The following is a 23,872-nucleotide window of genomic DNA, read 5'->3' as shown; positions in this document are numbered from 1 at the left end:
TGAGAGCCAATGGAAACTCACGGTTGAGTTGCGTCATTTGTCCTAGCAACTTCGGGTAGATTCATTGTATCCCAGGCTCTGCGCTGCTGCGTACTGCGGGCGGTACCCGCTCGGCTGTTCTTTTCGTAGGTGGCGAGGAGTTTGAAACTGCTGGCTCAGCATGTGGTGCGGCGGCGCAGCCGCAATGGTGGCCTTTTGCGCCGGACTTTGGGTCTCTAACCCGGGGCGGGCGCAGGGCCAGGAGGCCGGGGGAATCCCGGGCGCCGACTGTGAAGGTGAGCGGTGTGAGACCTGCTTGCATGGCGATGTCACCAGGTCACAGCGCAGCTGTTGTTAGCTTTGGCGTCTCCCAGCCTTGGCTATTAATAACATTGCACTCAGGAATACGGGCCCTGGCCCTGGTTTCTGATCGCCTTCGTCCAAGCCTAGGCAAAAGTTCGAGCTGGGCCCAGTGACACCTTCAGACTGCGTTCTTGGTCTTGCTCTATTAAACCGCCGCTGTCAAAGCTGGTGCGTTTAGATTTGGACTCAATTTTGTGCACACACGTCTAGCTGCAGAGGCACGTGCTGTCCTAACCGGCAACACTTGTAGTGCACAGAAGTCTTTCAAGTTCAAATTAGTTTGTAACTCCCAAAAAGACAAAACGTGACAAACTATCTGTAATTGAGGTGAAATGGCTTAAATCAGAGGACAGAATTAACATTTGTTAGGACTTCAAAGGGAAAAGGTGCTTTACAAAGGAGTGCTTTAACTGGTTAGAAAAAGGAATACAGAAGAAGGAGTCCTTTGCTGTTCACAGAATCTCCTCTGTGGACTTGGAGCTAGAATATATGGGTCTATGTCCCACTCAGCCTTCTGGCTCCAACTGGCACTGTAACTGGTTCTTGAAAAATCAACGTGATAATCCTATCTCAGAGGGCTGTTAACGAGATCAAAGAAGATAATCAGCTGTGCTAGCTCCTCCCTCTCTGGGTTTTCCTTGTGGCTCAGCTGGTAAAGAATCTGCCTGCAATCAGGGAGACCTGGGTTTGATCCCTGGATTGGGAAGATCCCCTGGAGAAGGGAAAGGCTACCCACTCCAGTATTCTCGCCAGGAGAATTCCATGGACTGTATCGTCTATGGGGTCGCAGAGTCGGACACGACTGAGCTACTTTGACTTTAAGCCCCTTCCTCCTGGGCTATTGGAGCACTTACCTCGTGTTTAATTCATTGAAATAATTACTTTAGATGTATATCCTTCACTCAGCCCTAAGCCTGAAAATCTATTCTCACATAACAGAAAATGGTAACCTCACAATACATGTTGAATGAATGGGTAACTACAGACTGTACCATATAAATGAATAAGTCTTCACTGTTGGAGTCCAGTTTTCTGTCGGCCCTGCAATAATTAAGCTTTTCTCCAGAAATTTAAAATACCTACATGATGTTATTATCAAACTTTAGATACAGGCATTTACTCAGCTAAATATCATAATTTTGTTTAAAGGTCCTGTATAACTTGGTCCTACACGTATAAAGCAGAACTTATAAGGGCATAAACAATTGATTGGATTAATCATCAGCAGTTTAGTTTCCAGAGTTTCTACTTACAAACATTTCAGAAGAGCCAGAACATATGGATTAATTAAATCTGAAGCTTCTAACTTGAATTTATTGCAGCATATTGTGATTATTAACCTGCATGTCTGACTAACCTGGGTGTGTGTTCCCCTTGGTTAACACTGTAGAATCATAGCGAAGGAAATACTGGTTTTAGAACAAAACGAAAAAGTCTAGATCTGGGTCTGTTTCTGCTTATGAGTCTTCATCATTAGCCAATTAACTTCCCATCGTAAGATTAAAATGCTATACTATACATAATGTAGAGCAAATTTCCATTCTTATCATGACTATTTTGTGGCATGGGACACCACTGATTTCTTCTATCAATAAAAAAACTGACAAAACATCAAAATTAATTGGCTGTCTTTTGAAATTGGGAGATGTCATATTTAAAAATTCAGATTCTGACTTATCTTGAAAACCAGGTTACCAGTCAAGACTAGCCCATCTGTCTAATTCCATATAGTGGGAATTAGCTGTGGCTGCTCTTTTCAGAAAGGACAGCCCATTGGTGCTTGGATTGGCTTACCCATTCATTTTATCTGCCTGAGTCCTGAGAATATTTAAGTTTCTGATTGTTTTAGGTCATGTGAAGCTTATTGAAAAAAAAAATATTTCTGAATCTCATTTAAAGGATAGTATTATGGGACTATTAAAATTCTTTTTTACTTTGATAATTATATATTCATATTCACTTATGGGACTAATTTTAATAAATAAAACCCTACAGCATAAGTAAAAGGAGTATGGTTATCTGGTTAAATACATGCCAGAATCCTTAAACTAATTTGTTAGTTGATTTATAGTGATATTACTCTCTTCATGTAAGCCCAAGGAATCTTTTCCATTCTTACTGTGACTTCTCTTTGCCATGGGACACCACTGACTTTTTCAGAAATTTTCTTCTCTCCCTTTTGGCCATGCCAGGTGGCATGCGGATGTTAGTTCCTCTACCAGGGATGGAACCTGCACCCCCTGCAGTGGAATGGTAGAGTCTTAACCACTGGATCACCAGGGAAGTCCTTAAAATTTCTTCTCTTCATGGCTATGATACTGCTTTACCCCTGCTTTTGCTTCCTGTCTCTGTGGTCATTTGTTTGACAGTATCTGAAAGTTTCTAATTCTCTAGACATGGCTTCAGTATAAGAATTTTCCAGAATTTTGCCCTCTGCCCTCTTCTCTTCTCAGTCTACACACTCTTCTGTGCAATTGGAATTGACCTACCCATAGTCTGATTAATCCCAAATGTTTATACCGACCCCATCTCCTTTCTGGAGTCCCAGATCTTGCATCCAGTTGACAACTGAACACCTCTATTTAGATATCTTCTACTTCAAACTCAACAGAGTCACAAAGCAAAGTTATTTTCTCCTCTCCTTCTCAGTCCCCCAAGTCTGTTATGCTATGACACCAGTATATAACTATTCCACTAGACTAGACTTCTCTCCCTGATCCCCTAAACCCACCAAACACTGGGGCTATTGACTCTACCTTCTGATTGACTCTGCTCCTTTCTTCTGCCCGGCTCCAATGCCTTGTTACCAACCTTCACCATTTTCAGCTGCCACAATTGCATCCTTCCTCTAGTGTGGTGATCATGTAATTCCCATACATAGTATCTTTAACTGATCTTCCAACTTCCTCCAGGGAGGTGCCGCCCTTTTGCATCTAGTACCTGTCTCATAGTGTTGAGAAATCATTTTGGCTTCCTCCATGTGTGCCTTCCTTGACAGTCAAGACCTTTTCTCTTCCCACATCATCTCCAGCAGCTACCATGGTGCATAGTTCAATTCTGTTGAACATGCATTATATAGTGCTTCAATAACAGGTTATATAGCTTTTAGTGAGTCAAAAGTGTATCATTCAAAGTGTAAGTTAGAATTCCCAACTTCCATCATCTAGGTAATACATTGACAGAGCAACAGTTGAAGTGTGGATATCATCTGAAGGTGTATTTGAGAATAGAGAAGGAGCTTTTAGGCATCAGAACACAGGGTTTCTTTTGCAGGAAGAGGGGAATCAGAGGTCACCAGGAAGCTTTAAAGATGGTTTCTGCATTGATCACTACAGCAGGTATCTCCTTTGCATACTTGGTCTATTTGCTAGTTAACCTTAGCAAAATGCATGTTTTCCACATTGTATCAGTAACATTCAACACAACTGATCAGTTAGTCCCTCCCTTTTAACACTTTCTTCACTGTCTCCTGGGACACACTCATTCTTTGTTCTCATCCTTTGGCTTCTTATTTCAGTCTCTTCTGGTTCTTTACATCTTTTCAACTCCTACACAATGGAGTTAACATCACACTGAGACCTGGGATCTCTCCCTATCCTGTGGTCTCATCCTTTAACACCATTTTGTTCAGTTCAGGCGCTCAGTCGTGTCCAACTCTTTGTGACCCCATGGACTGCAGCACTCCAGGCCTCCCTGTCCATCACCAACTCCTGAAGTTTACTCAAACTCACATCCATTGAGTCAGTGATGCCATCCAACCATCTCATCTTCTGTCGTCCCCTTCTGCTGCCTTCAATCTTTCCCAGCATCAGGGTCTTTCCAGTGACTCAGTTCTTTGCATCAGGTGGCCAAAGTATTGGAGTTTCAGTTTCAGCTTCAGCATCAGTCCTTCCAATGAATATTCAAGACTGATTTCCTTTAGGATTGACCAGTTGGGTCTCCTTGCTGTCCAAAGGACTCTCAAGAGTCTTCTCTAACACCACTGTTCAAAAGCATCAATTCTTTGGCGCTCAGCTTTCTTTATAGTTCAACTCTCACATCCATACATGCCTACTGAAAAAACCATAGCTTTGACTAGCCAGATCTTTGTTGGCAAAGTAATGTCTCTGCATTTTAATATGCTGTCAATGTTGGTCATAACTTTTCTTCCAAGGAGCATCTTTTAATTTCATGGCTGCAGTCACCATCTGCAGTGATTTTGGAGCCCCCGAAAATAAAGTCTGTCACTGTTTCCACTGTTTGCCCATCTATTTGCCATGAAGTAATAGGACCAGATGCCATGATCTTAGTTTTCTGAATGTTGAGTTTTAAGCCAACTTTTTCACTCTCCTCTTTCACTTTCATCAAGAGGCTCTTTAGTTCTTCGCTTTCTGCCATAAGGGTGATGTCATCTGCATATCTGAGGTTATTGATATTTCTCCCGGCAATCTTGATTCCAGCTTGTGCTTCATCCAGTCAAGTGTTTCTCATGATGTACTCTGCATATAAGTTAAATAAGCAGGGTGACAATATACAGCCTTGACGTACTCCTTTCCCAATTTGGAACCAGTCTGTTGTTCCATGTCCAGTTCTAACTCTTGCTTCTTGACCTGCCTACAGATTTCTCAGGAGGCTGGTAAAGTTGTCTGGTATTCCCAGCTCTTTAAGAATTGTCCAGAGTTTGTTGTGATCCACACAGTCAAAGGCTTTGGCATAGTCAATAAAGCTGAAATAGATGTTTTTCTGGAACTCTCTTGCTTTTTCGATGATCCTTTCTGTCCTTTATTGTGCCCATCTTTGCATGAAAGTTTCCCTTGGTATCTCTAATTTTCTTGAAGAGATATCTAGTCTTTCCTATTCTATTGTTTTCCTCTATTTCTTTGCACTGATCACTGAGGAAGGCTTTCTTATCTCTCCTTGCTATTCTTTGGAACTCTGCATTCAAATGGGTATATCTTTCCTCTTCTCCTTTGCCTTTCACTTCTCTTCTTTTCATAGCTATTTGTAAGGGCTTTTTACCTTTTCAGAAAACCATTTTTCCTTTTTGCATTTCTTTTTCTTTGGAATGGTCTTGCATCACTGCCTCCTGTACAGTGTCATGAACCTCCATCCATAGTTTTTCAGGCACTCTATCAGATCTAATCCCTTGAATCTATTTGTCACTTCCACTGTACAGTCGTAAGGGATTTGATTTAGGTCATACCTGAATGGTCTAGTACTTCTCCCTACTTTCTTCAATTTAAGTCTGAATTTGGCAATAAGAAGTTCATGATCTGAGCCACAGTCAGCTCCCAATCTTGTTTTTGCTGACTGTATAGAACTTCTCCATCTTTGGCTGCAAAGAATATAATCATATAACTCCAGATGTACATACCTAGCTGCTCCTTACTGTTTGCGGTGTCAAATAGTGTATTAGCGTTCTCTAGAGAAACAGACCAAGAAGATAGATAGATACATACTTACAGATAGATTTATTATAAGGAATGGCTCTCCTGATTATGGAGACTGAGATATCTAAAGTATGTATTATGGGCCAACAGGCTGGGGGCCCAGAAGAGTTGATAGTGCATAAGGCAGTCTTCTGGAGAAATCCCTCATGTTTGGGAAGAGCAATCAATTTTGTTCTATTCAGGCCTTCAGCTGATTGGAAGAGGCTTATCCACATCATGGAGGGAAATCCATTTACCTAGAGTTCATGGATCTAAATGTTAATCTCATTCAAAAACACTCTCCAAGTGGATGCATGTAACATTAATGTCACAGTTGTCTAGAAGTATCTCAAACTTCACTGAAGTATGTCTAGACTTAATTCCTGGGACTTCCCTGGTGGGTCCAGTGGCTAAGACTCTGCGTTCCCCGTGCAGGAGGCCTAGGTTTGATGCCTGGTCGGGGAACTAGATCCCACATGCTGCAACTAAGCCCCAGTGCAGTCAAATAAATAAAAATACATTTAAAAAAAGACTGAATTCCTGCTGAGCTTCCCAGTTTAGTAAATGGTAAACTCCACTCTTACAGTATCTCAAGCCAAAATCCTTGAAGTCATTCTTGACTTCTGTCTCTGCCCACACCTCTGTGACTCTCTCATGCCACATCTAATCCATTAGTAAATTCTTTTGGCTTTGCCTTCAAAATATATCCAGCATCTCATCACCTCCAAAGCTCCCACCCTGGTCCAAGATAGGCAGCTATTCTAAGAACCTCCAAACTGTTCTGCCTCCTTTCCTCTTGCCCCCCTGCAGAGTATTCTCTGAAGAACCTCCAGAGGCATAGTTTAAAAGTCATGTCAGACCACTGCACTCCTCTCAAAACCTATAATGGCATCCCTTGTCAAAGCAGGATTCAGAGTCCCTACCATGGCCCCAAGGCCCTAGGTGACCTGACATGCTGCTGTTTATTTGACCTCACTTTCTACTACCTTCCCTCTTCATCACTCTACTTCCCCAGTATCGGCTCCCTGACTGTTCCTGGTGCTGCCAAGCACACGCCTGCCCTATTCTTCCCTCTGCCTGGAGAGTTTCTCCCCAGCAGTCCACTTAATCTGTTTTCCCATTTCCTTAGGTTTTCTGCTCAAACACAACTTTATCTGAGAGACCTTCCCTGACCACCCCATTTAGAATAATACTATTACCCTGTCACCCTCTATCCTCCTGACCAAGTTGATGTTCTTTCATAGCCACAGAGATTTTTATTTATTCACTAGCATGTAATCCTTGAGAGTAGGAACTTTGTTTTTCCAACAGCCTGTAGAATACTGTCAGGCACTTACTAATTGCTCAATAAATGTTTGTTAAAACCACAGCATGGCTATTATATTTAGTGTTCTGTTTTTATTAAATAGCGTAAAAATCATGTTCTAAAAATGGACATTTCCAGTCCTTCAGCTGAAAACAACTAAAAACACTGGATAAAATGAAAAATATGAAGTGTAAGTTAGGAAGGCCTTGTTGTTTGTGGTTTAGTTGCTAAGTCGCGTCTGACTGTTTTGCAACCCCATGGACTGTAGCCTGGTAGGCTCCTCTGACCATGGTATTTCCCAGGCGAGAATACTGGAATGGATTTCCCTGTCCTTCTCGAGAAGATCTTCCTGACCCGGGGATGGAACCTATGTCTCCTGCATTGACAGGTGAGCTCTTTACCACTAAGCCACCAGGGAAGCCCAGGAAGGCATACTCAGAGGACAAAAACAATGTGAAAATGGGAACCAAAGGAGGTAAAGGGACCCCTGAGGCTGGGACTTTTCTTGAGAGTATTTGCCACCCAGGTGATTGGAAGTTAGATTTTTCATGGCTATAAAATAAAAAGAATGAATACAATAAAAAAGAAGGATAAAGATATAGTCCAGAACCTTCTCAAGTTAGGCACATAATACCTGGATCCTCCTCCAATTAGTTTGAAACCCTAGAGAGCTAGACCTTCATTATAAAAGGTGACCTGGAAATAACCACAACTCTACCACCATCTCTAGAGACTAAAGGGAATTGTAGTACTTGAAGTTTTTTACTGAATAAAAGGGAAAACAAAAAATACCTCCTAATCAGTCAGAGTCACAAGCTGCCACACATGTGCATTGAAGTCCAAATGCACACAGCCGACCTGGGTGATCCAAAGCATCTCAAACTGAGAATTTAGTTTAAAGGGGTTTCAAGTAGGTATGAGCAAATGTTAATCTCACTGATAGGAATCTACCTTCAACCCAGTCCCACAAAATTCTAATAATTCCAACAAAGTTCTCAGAAAGAAAGCTCACGATTGGAAAAGTCACAAACACATGGGAAGAAGAGCATCCTCAGTGGCAGCCAGTTGAGACAAGAGACAGAGGCAGCATACCTGGAAAGGCTTCAGGGATTAGAATTATCAGGCACAGAATATAAAATATGTTTATTATATGTAAAGAAATGAAGGGATTGAAAGGGCAGGAGACTATTAAAAATATTTCCAACATATGTGGAAAAGAACCAAATAAGCATGCACAAACAGAAATTAGTAGGATTAGGACTTCCCTGGTGGTTCAGTTTTGGAGAGTCCACTTGCCAAAGCAGGGGACATGGGTTTGATCCCCTGGTTTGGAAAGATTCCACTTGCCTCAGAGCAACTGAGCCTGTGTGCCACAACTACTAAGCCCACGAGTGCGACTACTGAGGCCTGGGTGCCTAGAGCCCATGCTCTGCAATAAGAGAAGCCACTGCAATGAGAAGCCTGTGCACTGAAACTAGAGAACACCCACTTGCAGCAGCGAAGACCCGGCTCAGCCAGACAAATACAAATAGATTAAGAAATAAGTGGGATTAATAGTGGGTTAGACAGAGCTGAGAAAAAGACTTAGAGAGTTGAAGACTGAAAAAACTGTCAAGAAGGAATCGCTGAGTGATTCCGAGAATAAAAATACAAAACAGAGATAAAGGTACAATGTGGATCAAGAGAAAAATTTCCACGTATGTTAATTGGACTTCCGGAAGGAGAAGAGAGAGGTATGGATGGAGCAAAAGAGATGGTAACTCATTTTTCCAAACTGATGAAAATCACCCATCCACAGATTTTGAAGTCCAGCATATTCCAAACAGTATAAATAAAAATAACTCCACATCTAACCACATAAGAAGGAAACCGAAAAACACAAAAGGAAATCTTAAGCACAGAAAAAGACTGATAAAACTTCAAAGGAGTGGCAATTAGACTGTCAGATGATTCAACGTTGAAAGGCCTGAAGTCACAGCCAATAAATATTAAATAGTAAAGCCAGGATTTGGACCCAGAAAGTTTGGCTTCAGAGCCCAAGCACTGAGTCACTTCTAAATTGCCTCTGAGTATGGAGTTGGGAACTAATTTATTTAAGGCAACAGTAAAAATAAAATTGGAATGATGAAGTTTAGCCTACATTTATTCAAGAACTTCTGGTTATTCTTAAAGTCTCAACGCATTATAACATGTATCTTATTCCTAGGTAGCAATTCCCCCTGGTCCTGACACCAGCAAGACTAATCCGGTGTCTTTTTTACCATCCAAAATAAAGTGGAGCAGATAATGTGGGACCAACTTCAGTTCTAGAAGGTGTGGATGGAACTGCTGGAAACAATGTTTCTAGTTTATGGGTAGTTTAATAATTTCACTAACCTGATTTTAAACTTTATCTTAAAAAAAGTTGTAGCTCTTTTCCTGCAGGTGGCATTATTATATTTTTTAAGTACTAAGTTGTAAATACTCAAGTTAGGAGACAAATACTGTTGCTGTTGTTCAATTGCTAAGTGGTGTCCGACTTTTTTCGAACCCATGAACTGCAGCATGCAGGCTTCCCTGTCCTTACAAAGATTTTAAGGCTACATAAAAATATCCAACCAAACGCTTTTTACAGGAGATGGGTTTAGGCAAAAGAACTAAATCTTTCTTTTCTACAGAAAAACCTATAATAAATATTTAAAACTAAAAATAGGAGAGACTTGGAAACAAGTATAAAATTTATTTTAGAGTGATTTTCTTAAAGAGGAGTGGAGAAATGGGATGGTGTTTGTTGTTGGGGAGGGGTATTGAGGGAGATATTGTTGCTTTTAAGATGTGAGAATTAACAGCATGTTCATGGGAACAATACAGGAGAGAGGGCAGAGGTGCAGGAGCAGGGAGCTGATAGGATCTACTTAGCAGGTGGAAGAGTTGTCACACTTCATTCATAGAATTAAAGTAGACTCTGTTGTGTAGTAGAGGCGGTGACAGAGGCAAATGAGAGTTCTCTTTTGTTGCTTTTTTTTTGCCCCTCGAAGAAATGGGAAGCAGGATCAACCATGATGATGGGGTGGAGGTGTTAGGCAAGGCTTGCTGGAGAGCTACTGTGTAGTCATCCTTTTGGGAGTGGGATAGAGTGTGGGTGAGGTCCAAGCAGTGGGATTGTTGGAAGCACTGGGGGTTCATTGAAATCAGCAGTCATGAATTAACAGCGAGACCAGTGAGCCTGGTGGTGCAGTTTCCTCCTGCCATGTTAAGTGAGTGCAGGTGTCAAGTGGGTGGAAAGAGGTTTCAACCAGCGTTAAGATTTTGCTGGGTGAGTCCAACAAAGGAGAGCGATACAAGGGAGTTGAATTTGTGTGAAAAGGAGTGATTATAATGTTGAACCACAGAATGTAAGCTGGGTGAAGAAGCATGGTAGAGAGGTAGCAGAATCAATGTGACCTGGCGGGGTCAGAGAATCGTTAGTGCTGGGATGTTAGAGGATGTGAGCTGGGAAGATGGGAGGTGAAGATTGGACAACGAAATGTTTCCACTGAGAATACAGAGAAGTTACAGTCACTGGTAATGACTGGACCTAAGGGTATGACCACAGCAAAAATGTGTTTGGAATATTAATCCTTTGTCAGTTATATAAGTTGTAAAGACCTCCCTCCAGTTTGTGGCTTGTCTTATCATTTGCTTATGATTTATTTTGCATTTACAAAAGTGGTTAATTTTGATGTAATTAAATATACAGTCTCTGGTTTGGTATCTTCTTTAAGAAATTCTTCCTTATCCTGAAAAAGATGCTTTCCTCTAAAACGTGTTATGTGGCTTTTCTCTTATGTCTTTATTCTCCTGGGATTCACATTTGTGTAGTTTCTGATAAGGATCTAAGTTGAACTTTTCCCAAGGTACATGGTCCGAGTATCATTTACTGACTTGTGCATTTTTTCCCCCACTGATTTTTAACATTGCTTCCATCCTATACCAAGCTCCTCTAGATTTCTGAATTTGTTTCTAGTCTCACTTTTGTTCCAGCAGCTTTTTTTTTCTGTGCCAGTCCCACCATGTTTTAAATGATATTGCTTTAGAATGTCTTGATATCAGTAAGATCTGCTCCCCAAGTTCCTTCTTCAGAAATTTCTTGGCTTTCATTTGCTCTTGTTTTTTCATACGTATTTTTGGATCAGTTCGTCAAATCTGATTTGACAAAACTTTTGGAATTTTTAATGAGCCCTGATGGCTCAACAATAAAGCATCTGCCTGCAATGCAAGAGACGCAGGAGACACGGGTTTGATGGCTGGGTTGGGAAGATCCTTTAGAGAAGGTAATGGCAACCGACTCCAGTATTCTTGCCTGGGAAATTCCATGGAAAGAGGAGCCTGGTGGGCTACAGCTCATAGGGTTGCAAAGAGTTGGACACGACTAAGTGACTAAATAACAACCATAGAATTTGCTGCTGTTCCTTATGATATTCCCCTAGAATTCTCTTTCTAATATTAGGGCTGCTTTGTTCCATCATAAGCTCTGGTCTCCATCTCCCTCTCAGCTTGCTTGGACCACACACCTGCCCCTTTGAGCCAGCAACATGGGAAAGCAGCTCCTCCTGTTGCACAGTAACCTAGTGGATGAGGCTGTGCACCAGAGTGAGACCTCCTGGGATCAAATTACCTCCACCATTTACTGGGCAAGTTCACTGGCCTCTCTCTGACTCAGCCTCTTCATCTGCAAAATAGGGGTAGAAATGTATCTACATCAGAGCTCAGTTCTGAGACTGGAATGAGTTCATCCACACAAAGTACTCAGAATGGTGCCAACAGCCAGTAACTAGGGTTGTTCTTATTGCCTGTGCCTCTTCTGATCATCATCTCTTCATTGACTTTGGACCCTGGGACTGAATATGATTGTTTAGATAGGGGTTCAAACTGGAACAAAGACACAGATGCCTACTACCAAGGAGCTTCATTCAAGACACATACTCTGGTTCTTCTCTGTGCTTTACCAAAGCTGTCCCTAGCATCATGTCCCAGAGGAGGCTGGCTATATGTTCCTATAGGGTTAGTGACATTCTCATATTAGGTGGGAAATTCTCATATTTGAGAGTGGAACTTGGTTTCACAGACTGGATTGATCCAATAAACTTATGTTATTCAAGGCCCAATACTAAGCGAATAGGTACAGACCCCAAACCATTCTTACTTATAATATGAATTTGTTGTCACGATGCGTTGAATCATACTTTTTTATTTGGTGGGAGGGACATGTACATAGGTGTGGTAGTGGTGACACTGTACATAAATACACAAATACATAATTTCTTTGTTCCTTATAGTATGTCAAGAATTCTTGAGTCGATTCTACAACTCCTTGATAGCCAGAGGAGTCAACTTTTCCCTGGACACCATAGAAAAGGAATTAATCAACTTTTGCTTGGATGTCAAAGGAAAAGAAAACCGCCTGGTATGGTAAATTTTCACCTTTCATTTCCCTCCTGTTCTGGGAGAAAACTGCTGTTTCATCTTGAGTTTAATGTTCTCCTGTTTGGATGCTTGCCCCAAGCATGTTCCCTGTAGAAGGCCAGCAAAAATTGATCTTTCAGGAAAATGGAGTCAATGTATTTTCACCTACAATATGTCTGGTTTCATCTGGCTTTTTGGAAAAAACATAGGCAACCAATTCCATGATTTCTTAAATGAAATTATTTACTATACAATTGAATTCCTAATGAGAATTTATTTAGTGTCCTGAGTTAAGTGTGGGTAGACTTTACATTTCTAGTGAAGACAATTAGTGAAACCTATCAAAATATTTTTACATCATTATTTATGCATAATTAATGAAGTATTTTTATTATCTTGAAATGGTGTTTCCTGGGTAAACACAAATGACTTGTTCCAATATACTGTCTTTATAGCACTAAAGACAATCTTGGGCCAATTTGCTTTGCCTAAAATTGTTGTATTGAATTTGTCAGTTAAATTTGCCTTGTTAACTGCTTACCACTGACACACTATACAAATCTCAGCATTTGTCTGCACCATTAAGGTTTATATTTTTAAATGTAAAATGTTTTTCAGGTAGCTTGAAAGGCAGTACAACAGGATGGAACAGGGCATGGACCCCAGAGCCAGAAGGCTAGATTTTTGAATTGATTCAGTCTCTTCTACTTGCCGGTTGGGTGACCTCCAGTTGGCTTGGGTGTGAAATAGGGAAAGTTCTAGTACTAATGTCACAGCCTTGGTATGAGAAATAAATACATCAATACCTTTAAAGCCCTGAGAGCAGCATCTGATACAGACAAAACATTTAGCAACTGTTATCTCTCATCATTGGTCTTTAAGTTTAATGTGAATTTCAGGGCTCTTCAAATTAGGCTGATCATGGGAATGGAGTCATTGTTTTCTCACGTCTTAGTGAGTAGGGGTTAAGTTTAAGACCTGGCCCGGGAAAACTAGGTTAACCTCTTTCTCACTTCTGGAAATTATACTGCTTGCTTTTTCCAGTGTCTGGGACCCTAAATTCTCTTTGTTCCCCTTCAGTGCTACTATCTAGGAGCAACAAAAGATGCCGCTACTAAGATCCTAAGTGAGGTCACTCGCCCGATGAGTGTGCACATGCCTGCAGTGAAGATTTGTGAGAAGCTGAAGAAGATGGACAGTCAGATCTGTGAGCTGAAATATGGTATAATGGAGTTTAATGTTCCCCCCCCTGCCCCCAATGTCCAATGTATTGCCAGTTCCCTAAGCATGGGGCCAGGTTTCTAAACAGTGTTAGAAGGAAAGGAATTCTACACTTGCTAATAGGATGCTGGGCTACTGGATGGTGTCCTGTGTTGTCTGAGCTTCTTTCAGGAAAGAAAAATGAATTCTGGCACAATCAGCATTAGGTGAAACTGCCCACCCAAATGGCAAAATTTAAACTCTTTAATCACCAAGACATTTTCAACTACATATGTCAAGGAAAAGTTCAAAATATCAAGGGAGGGGCTTCTCTGGCGGTCCAATGGTTAAAACTCTGCCCTTTCAATGCAGGGGGCATGGGTTGAATCCCTGATCAGGAAACTAAGATCCCACATGCCATGTGGTATGGCCAATTAAAAAAAAAAATTCAAGGGAGCAGCTATTCATGGTGAATTAGCTCTTGGTAACCTATTAAGCCCTGGAGAAGGAAATGGCAACCCACTCCAGTACTCTTGCCCAGAAAATTCTATGGATGGAGGAACCTGGTGGGCTACAGTCCATGGGGTCACAAAGAGTCAGACACGACTGAACGACTTTACGAACCTATCAAGACCAAAGGTGCATCTACTCAAAGGTAATGTAAGGACCCTGAACTTTTAAATGGGGCTCTAACATTCTTCCTAAGTCTATCACTCTGCCAGGTTTAACTTTTAGGAAATAGGTTAATCACATTAAATCAGATTTTGGCTGATGAAATAGACTTATCAAGAGTGCTGAAAATAAACAGCCAGAAAAGGAAGATGTCCTATTTAAAACGTTATCCTTGGCCTTATAAATTTTACATACATATATCTATTCTCATACAGATAATTTGTATCTGGGCCAGCCTTTGGGGTAGATGGATAGGACTTATAGAAGGCTGGGGAATTCCGCCTTTAGCCCATCCTTTAACCCCTCCAGTTCCACCAGGAGAAGTCCATTTCTTTTGTTTATGTCATTGTTTTCACATTACATACATGGCGTAGTATTTTAAACTACCTAAGTAATTAGTACCCAACTCTGAATCATTAATATTTTAGTCTTATTTTCCAACATAGCTGTGTAATATGCCTGTGCGCCATAGCTGCACATCTGGCTTTAAAAAGGTTTAATGTCTGGAAGATATCAAAGACAACCTGTTTCTCAGCTGGGCAAGGGCAAGCCCTAACTTCCAGGGTGGTGATGATGGACTAGCATCTTTTTCTTAGCTTCCAAGTAATGAAGTAGAAGGAGGAATCACTGAGTCCGTAGGAAAAACAGTCCCCAAAGGGACAAAACTGTACTGATTCTTTTGTTTAGCACATTTCTTTGGAATAATTTCTGCTATGAGCAAGGTATCTTACTGGGCTCCTTGAATAATAGAAAAATTCATCAAATAGTATTGAGAAGGAATGAATACTTCACTAATGTTTCAGCAATGCTGGCCACTAGAGGCCCCTGGGGAGCCATGGACTGGATTTACTTTTGGTATCAACCTTTCCCCTGTAGCTTTAGGGTGCCATAGAGAATTTTCTTTTTAAATTGATATCAAATGATAAGTTCTCCAGAATAACCTGAAGAAACTACCAGCACCTAAAAGAAAGTAATTTTCTCCTTCCACTATTTATCTTGAATAGACCACTAGCTCTAAATTTTTCCCAGCTTCCTTTTGGTGAAAAAGTTGATATTGAACAAGGGCCTTTGAGCTGTGGAGTACTAAAATCTGGGCTATAAAAGGTTCTCTTAAAAGGTATTATTCTGTCATATCAACCATGAAATTAAAAAACAAGGTAAGTGTAGATTTGGAATATGTTTTCAATCAGGAAGGTGTTATTTGGTTTTGAACCTGAGAGGATGTTTCTGCTTTCTCTGTTTTTTTAAAAGAATAGGAATCATTATTAAAAATTGTAAAGATTCTTGAATTTATGGTTACCAGTGGAGGAAGGGTGGCGGAAAAAGATAGTTAGGGAGGTTGTTATTGAGATTTACACACTGCTATATTTAAAATGGATAACCAACAGGGACCCACTGTATAGCACAGGGAACTCTGCTCAACGTCATGTGGCAGCCTGGATGGGAGGGGAATTTGGGGAGAAATGAATACATGTATATGTATGGCAGAGTCCCTCTCCTATGCACCTGACACTATCACAATATTGTTAATTGGCTACACACCAATTAAAATAAAAAGTTTAAATTCAAAATACACACACACACACGAATGGAAGAATTTTCTGCAGCACAGAGTGTAATGACCCTCCAAATAAAAAAGGCTCTATATACAATTTTGATTTATTTCCAGCTTTACTGAGATATAATTAACATATCAAAGTGTGTAAGTTTAAGGTATAAAATATGTTGATTTGATAAACTTATATAGTATAATATGATTACCATGTTAGCTAATATCTCCACCATTATCATGTAATTACCAATTGTGATGGTTAGCAAACAGCTCCATTATATCATCTAATTACCCTTCCTTTTTGTGCTGAGACTATTTAAGCTCTACTCTCTTAGCAACTTTCAAATATACAATACAGCATTATTAACTGTCTTCACCATTTTGTTCTTTCTCAGGACTGCTTTGACTATTCGGGGTCCTTTGTGATTCCATACAAATTTTAGGACTTTTTTTTCCCCTATCTCTGCAAAAGTGCCACTGGCATTTTAGTAGGGATTACATTGGTTTTATAGATAGTTTTGGATAGTATAGACATTTAGTTAAAAAAACACTTCATGTTATTGATTTTGGGCTGTGCTGTGGGTCTTGCTGCTTTATTCGGACTTTTCTCTAGTTGTAGTGTGCAGGCTTCCCATTGCGGTGGCTTTTCTTGTTGCAGAGGGCTTCCCAGGTGGCGCAGTGGTAAAGAATCCAACTGCCAATGAAGGAGACGCAGGAAACCTGGTTCAGTCCCTGGGTGGGGAAGATCTCCTGGAGTAAGAAATGGCAACCCACTCCAGTATTCTTGCCTGGCAAATCCCGTGGACAGAGGAGCTTGGTGGGCTAGCCTATGGGGTCACAAAGAGTCAGACATGATTAAGCACGCCATACTCAAATGCTGAGCGCCTCCTGTTGCAGAACACAGGCTCCAGGCATGTGGACTTCAGTAATCGCAGTGCACAGGCTTGGCAGTTGCACTTGTGCTCTGGAGCAGAGGCTGAATGGTTGTGGCCCATGGGCTCAGCTGTTCTGTGGCCTGTGGAGTCTTCCTGGATTGAAACTGTGTCCCCTGCATTGGCAGGTGGATTCTTATCCACTGAACCACCAGGGAAGTCCAGTATGGACATTCTGAATTCTTCCAAACCATAAATATGGGATCTCTTTCCATTTGTTCGTGTATTCTTCAATTTCTATCATCCAAGTCTTGACATTTTCTGTGTACAGATCTTTGACCGCCTTGATTAAGTTTTTTTCCTAAGTCTAAAATTCAACTTTTAAATTAGGATACACTTATTGGAAAATTTTGATAAGTCACTTGACAGCTCTGTTAGGTTATTAAAAGGCTTTTAAATGCCATGTTCTTTCATGTAGGTGTAAAAAGAAGTGCTTCAGAAGATGTCAAACCAAAAAAGTCCTAGGATGCCACTAATTTTTAAAAAATATTTTAGCTACACCATGCAGCATGTGGGATCTTAGTTCCCTGACCCAGGATCAAATCTATGCCTCTTGCAGTGATTAAGATTTTCCTTTCCAATGCAGAGGGTACAAGTTCAATCCTTGGTTGGGGAGCTAAGTGTGTAGTCTCAACCACTGGACAGCCAGAGAAGTCCCAGAACTAATAGTTGAATAAGTCAACTGAAGTGCTGTAGCTATAAGCAAGCATCCACCTAGTGGCTGGGGAGGTGGGGAGGGACACTTTGTTTTGAAAGAGAAAAACTGCCCCTTTCTGATACAGAAATCATAGTCATGAGTATATTATAGATGAGCTTAATTGTTTTTTTCTATTGTTGGGCTTGGCAATAGAGCAGTAGCTGAGTTCTCTGAAGATAATCTGTAAATAGGGAAACAGTAGTCTTGCTAGAGGAGTTAGATGCTGGTGACAGATACTATTGGCAAGAATGTTAGGAACCAGATTGGCTGGTACAGAAGCACCAGCATTAGAGAAGTTGGTATACCCCAAAGGACTGTAAATCAACTCTGTGTGGCTTGGTGATCTCAGTAGGGGAGGGGAAATCAGGTGAGTTTAAGCTGAGATCCAGAATAGCTAAGGATTGGTGAGAATGCTCCTAATTTCATTCATGTGTTTGTGTTTCTTTAAATTTGTATTTTAAAACTAGCTAAAATTCTTTATATTGTATTTATATTCTTTAAATTTATATTTTAAAATTGTATTTAAATTCTTTAAATTTGTATAAAAACTAATTTGTATTAGTGCTTTGTGATTTATATGCTCACCCGTTTTACCTCAGACATATCTTTCTATAAAAACTGAACCATGGGATTTCCCTGGCAGCCTAGTGATTAAGATTTCACTTTCCAATGCAGAGGGTACAAGTTCAGTCCTTGGTTGGGGAGCTAAGATACCACATGCCTCACAGCCAAAAAAAAAAAAAAACATAAAACAAGCAATATTTTAACAAATTCAATAATGACTTTAAAAATGGTCCACATTTAAAAAAAAAAAAAACTAAAAGAGAAAGTGAACCATACTTTCTAGTAAATTACAATCCATGCTTTCAGTTGGCCACACACAAGGCCATCCCAAGGCACCAGCCTCTTGATTCCTTTATTTTTGCCTTAAAAGTAGCGATTAGGATGTGGTGCTATTTGTTTTAGGAACACTGCATAGGTCCCCATTTTGCAACAAGTATGATTCCATGGACAGGAAAGCTGATAGATCATGAGTTATCCTAAAATAGCTTTATATACGATACATTTTTCTTAGGTATGTCTTGGTTTCCATAGACCTTGGAATTCTTCCCCACTTTGGATCACAGGGTAGACAATACCAAGATAAGTAACACCATTTGCTTTTCTTAGTTTTTTTTTTTTTTTTAATGTATCCCTTTCCTTTTTGTCATGAAGAAAAGAAACTGGACTTGGCATCAGTGGACCTGTCCAAGTTGAGAGTAGCAGAGCTGAAGCAGATACTGCATGGCTGGGGAGAAGAGTGCCGGGCCTGTGCAGAAAAAACCGACTACGTGAATCTCATCAAAGAACTGGCACCCAAGTATGCAGCGACGCACCCCCAAACAGAGCTCTGACTCCTGGAAGCCAGCGCACCATTGGCTGTAATTAGAGACAAAATGCCTCTCTAGGATATGGATGCATTGGTTGAGAGGAACCAGGAATTTCAATATATGTGGTCTCAGACTTTTTGTTTGGGTATGACACTTCAGAATTGGTTACCTGAGTTTATAAGTAGAACTGTTAGTATTAGTGGTTTCTTAAATCTGCAGTGTACCAAAACCTACAAGTGCCTTTCTCATAATTTTCTTATATGCCAATTACCATTGCCTATCTCCTTACACTGGGAAAAGGGAACCACTGAAAAATCAGTGGAGTAAATTGATTCTAAGTAGGAAGAGAGTACTCAGAAGCTTTCTGTATGCTGCTGCTGCTGCTGCTAAGTCGCTTCAGTCGTGTCCAACTCTGTGCGACCCTATAGACCCTAGACAGAGTCGACTAGGCTCCTCTGTCCCTGGGATTCTCCAGGCAAGAACGCTGGAGTGGGTTGCCATTTCCTTCTCCGATGTACGAAAGTGGAAGGTGAAAGTGAAGTCGCTCAGTCGTATCCGACTCTTGGTGACCCCATGGACTATACAGTCCTGAAATTTTCCAGGTCCCCCCCCCCTTTTTTTTAGTATTACACATATAAGCAATATTATATGACATTTATATATTGCTTATATGTGGATTATAAAAAAGGGGGCACAAATGAACTTATCTACAAAACAGAGTCACAGAGGTAGAAAACAGTCTTATGGTTAGTTACTAAGGGTGGGGGGATGAAGAAGGGATAAACTGGGAGATTAGAATTGATACACACTCCTGTATATAAAATAGGTAACTAAGAAGAGCATGCTGTGTAGCACAGGGAACTCTACTCAATTACTCTATAATGGGCTATATGAGAAGAGAATTTTTTAAAAAGCGGATGTATGTATGTGTATAACTAATTGACTTTGCTGTAATACCTGAAACTAACACAACATTGCAAAGCAACCATACTCCAATTAAAAAAAAATATGTTGGATTAGGACAAAAGAAAAGATGTTTAGCTTACCTAATTCCCAACTTCAACTCAAATGATGACCTGGTGAAATCAGAAGTTTTTTAAAAAGTAAACTTTGTATTTAGCTGTAAATTACTTTACCATCTGGGGCTTCCCAGGCGACTCAGTGATAAAGAATCCACCTGCCAATACAGGAGACACAGAAGACACAGGTTTGATCCTCGGGTTGGGAAGATCCCCTGAAGTAGGAGATGGCAAACCACTCTAGTAGTCTTGCCTGGAGAATCCCATGGACAGTATTCTTGCTTGGAGAACCCCATGGACAGAGGAGCCTGGAGGGCTATAGTCCATGGGGTCGCAAAGAGTTGAACATGACACACACACACACATACATCTACACTCACACTGTTAATTGAGCTAAGCTCAAGGTCATTTGCCTTTCTTCCTATCACATATTAGAAAAACTTATTTATTTTGGCTGTGCTGGGTCTTCATTGAGGTGTGCAAGCTCTCTAGTTGTAGCATGCAGGCTTAGTTGCCCAGAGGCATGTGGGATCTTAGTTCCCTGACCAGGGATCAATCCCTTGTCCCCTGCATTCGAACATGGATTCTTAACTACTGGACCACCCGGAAAGTCTCTAGACAAGCTTTTGATAGAGGATAGAAGCTTATTAAGACCAGCTGCAGGCAACATGGAGCTTTATGAGTCTTAGTGCTATTTTATCAGATTTAAATTGTAAAATCATCTTTGGTTCCATTTTCTGGTCACATAAGAATATAGTACCCATTGTAGATGCAGCTGGCTCTGTGTGGCAGGTGGAAGAGGGAAACGACTGCAGGGCAGTTAAATGGAATGTTCTGGGGTATGGAAATGTCCTATATCTTGATCAGGGTGATGGTTACATGGGTGAAGATGACTGTCCAGTTCATCCAGCAGTATAATTAAGATGTGGGCATTTTATTGTATGTAAATTACACCTAAAAATACTGCTATAGAAAAATTATTTGAAAATTAATTAAAGTCAATTGATTCAAAACATCTTATTTGTTTAGGAATTGCATTTGCTTAATGTTGCCAAATGATCCAGCAATCCCTCTCCTGGGCATATATCCAGACAAAACTGTAATTTGAAAAGATACATGTACCCGTGTGTTCACAGTAGCACCACTTGCAAAAGCCAAGACGTGGAGACAACCTAAATGTCAACTGACAGATGACTGAATAAAGAAGTCTGGTATGTATATACAATGGGCTGAATAGCATTCAGCCCTAAAAAAGAATGACATTTTTTGCCGTTAGTAACCACATGGGTATTATGCTCAGTGAAAATGCCAGAGAAAGACAAATACTGTATGCTGTCACTTGTATGTGTAATCTAAGAAATTAAAAAAACAACTAGTGAATATAACAAAAAAGAAGCAGACTCACAGATACAAAGAACAAACTAGTAGTTATCATTATTAGCCATAAAAAAGAAAGAAGTAATACCAGGTAAAGCAACATGGATGGACCTAGAGATTATGATACTCAGTAATGTAAGTCAGAAAGAGAAAGACAGGTATCATATGATATTGCTTATACGTTGACTCTAAAATATGACACAAATGAACTTATCGAAAAAACAGAAATAGACTCACAGACATAGTAGGCAGACTTGTGGTTGCCAAGGGGGAAGGAGGTTGGTGAAGGAAGGAATGGGAGTTTGGGATTAGCAGATGCAAAGTATTATATATAGAATGGATAAATAAGGTCCTACTGTATAGCACAAGAAACTATATTCAATATCTTGTGACAAACAGTAATGGAAAATAATATGGAAAAGAATATATATATATATATATATATATATGTACAACTGAGTCACAATAGAATGGGAAACACTAGAGATTTCTTCAAGAAAATTAGACATACCAAGGGAACATTTCATGCAAAGATGGGCTTGATAAGGGACAGAAATGGTATGGACCTAACAGAAGCAGAAGATATTAAGAAGAGGTGGCAAGAATACACAGAAGAACTGTACAAAAAATATCTTCACGACCCAGATAATCCCGATGGTGTGATCACTCACCTAGAGCCAGACATCCTGGAATATGAAGTCAAGTGGGTCTTAGGAAGCATCACTACAAACAAAGCTAGTGGAGGTGATGGAATTCCAGTTGAGCTATTTCAAATCCTAAAAGATGATGCTGTGAAAGTGCTGCACTCAATAGGCCAGCAAATTTGGAAAACTCAGCAGTGGCCACAGGACTGGAAAAGGTCAGTTTTCATTCCAATCCCAAAGAAAGGCAATGCCAAAGAATGCTCAAACTACCGCACAATTGCACTCATCTCGCATGCTAGTAAAGTAATGCCTAAAATTCTCCAAGCCAGGCTTCAGCAATACATGAACCATGAACTTTCAGATGTTCAAGCTGGTTTTAGAAAAGGCAGAGGAACCAGAGATCAAAATGCCAACATCTGCTGGATCATGGAGAAAGCAAGAGAGTTCCAGAAAAACATCTATTTCTGCTTTATCGACTATGCCAAAGCCTTTGACTCTGTGGTGCACAATAAACTGCGGAAAATTCTGAAAGAGATGGGCATACCAGACCACCTGACCTGCTTCTTGAGAAACTTATATGCAGGTCAAGAAGCAACAGTTAGAACTGAACAAGGAACAACAGACTGGTTCCAAATAGGGAAAAGAGTACGTCAAGGCTGTATATTGTCACCCTGCTTATTTAACTTCTACGCAGAGTACATCATGAGAAATGCTGGGCTAGAGGAAGCACAAGCTGGAATCAAGAGTGCTGGGAGAAATCTCAATAACCTCAGATATGCAGATGACACCACCCTTGTGGCAGAAAGTGAAGCAGAACTAAAGAGCCTCTTGATGAAAGTAAAAGAGGAGAGTGAAAAAGTTGGCTTAAAGCTCAACATTCAGAAAACTAAGATCATGGCATCTGGTCCCATCACTTCATGGCAGATGGATGGGGAAACAATGTCAGACTTTACTTTCAGGGGCTCCAAAATCACTGCAGATGGCGATTGCAGCCATGAAATTAAAAGACACTTACTCCTTGGAAGAAAAATTATGACCAACCTAGATAGCATATTGAAAAGCAGAGACATTACTTTGCCAACAAATGTCCCTCTAGTCAAGGCAATGGTTTTTCCCGTGGTCATGTATGGATGTGAGAGTTGGACTGTGAAGAAAGCTGAGTGCTAAAGAATTGATGCTTTTGAACTGTGGTGTTGGAGAAGACTCTTGAGAGTCCCTTGGACTGCAAGGAGATCCAACCAGTCCATCCTAAAGGAGATCAGTCCTGGGTGTTCATTGGAAGGACTAATGTTGAGGCTGAAACTCCAATACTTTGGCCACCTGATGCGAAGAATTGACTTATTGGAAAAGACCCTGATGCTGGGAAAGATTGAGGACAGGAGGAGAAGGGGACAACAAAGGATGAGATGGTTGGATGGCATCATCAACTGGATGGACATGGGTTTGGGTGGTCTCCGGGAGTTGGTGATGGCAGGGAGGCCTGGAGTGCTGCAGTCCATGGGGTCGCAAAGAGTTGGACATGACTGAGCGACTGAACTGAACTGAACTGAACTGAGTCACTTTGCTGTACAGAAGAAATTCACACAACACTGTAAATCAACTAAACTTCAATAAAATAAAAATTTTAAAAATGAATTGCATTTACTTACTAGGAGTTCTTTTGTGGAGTGGAGTGAAATTTTCCAGACTGTAAGAATATGTTAGAATATAATTTACACTTTTAAATCCTGCACAGGTGAAAGTGTTTTCAGCTAGGCAGTTAGGATACAAATGAACTTGTCAGGGATTAGCGGCTAGTAACTTTAAAATGAGAATAAAAAAGCTTTCGTGTGATAAATAGCCAAAATGGTCACTGTTTCTGGATTTTTGTCATTATGTGTAAAGTTCCCTACTTTATTTTTAATTATAAAAGCCTAATTTTAGGCTTTT

General features: G+C 40.5%; 1 protein-coding gene across 2 annotated transcripts; it reads left to right on the top strand.

Annotated features, from left to right (window-relative positions):
- Nucleotides 1-57: 57 nt before the first annotated feature.
- On the top strand, nt 58-23,565 carry CDNF (cerebral dopamine neurotrophic factor). 2 transcript variants are annotated; one of them, XM_060397384.1, is made up of 5 exons: nt 153-275; nt 7,359-7,444; nt 12,354-12,481; nt 13,561-13,702; nt 18,749-23,565. In XM_060397384.1, exons 2-5 carry the CDS (start codon nt 7,417-7,419, stop codon nt 18,925-18,927), a joined length of 477 nt encoding a protein of 158 aa, XP_060253367.1. In that variant the 5' UTR covers nt 153-275; nt 7,359-7,416; the 3' UTR covers nt 18,928-23,565. The 2 variants fall into 2 exon arrangements, with proteins under 2 accessions (XP_004014286.1, XP_060253367.1); XM_004014237.6 differs by lacking the exon at nt 7,359-7,444 and having other exon boundaries at nt 58-275.
- Nucleotides 23,566-23,872: the final 307 nt, after the last annotated feature.

Source organism: Ovis aries, chromosome 13 (genome assembly GCF_016772045.2).
Source record: "Ovis aries strain OAR_USU_Benz2616 breed Rambouillet chromosome 13, ARS-UI_Ramb_v3.0, whole genome shotgun sequence".
In the NCBI taxonomy this organism is placed as follows: domain Eukaryota; kingdom Metazoa; phylum Chordata; class Mammalia; order Artiodactyla; family Bovidae; genus Ovis; species Ovis aries.
This window is presented reverse-complemented; position numbering and strand designations above follow the sequence as displayed.

Coding starts and splice junctions, on each gene's coding strand:
- CDNF (XM_004014237.6), top strand. CDS start 161: ATGTGGTGCGGCGGCGCAGCCGCAATGGTGGCCTTTTGCGCCGGACTT. Junction 276..12,353: donor CCCGGGCGCCGACTGTGAAG/GTGAGCGGTGTG, acceptor TGTTCCTTATAG/TATGTCAAGAATTCTTGAGT. Junction 13,703..18,748: donor GATCTGTGAGCTGAAATATG/GTATAATGGAGT, acceptor TTTGTCATGAAG/AAAAGAAACTGGACTTGGCA.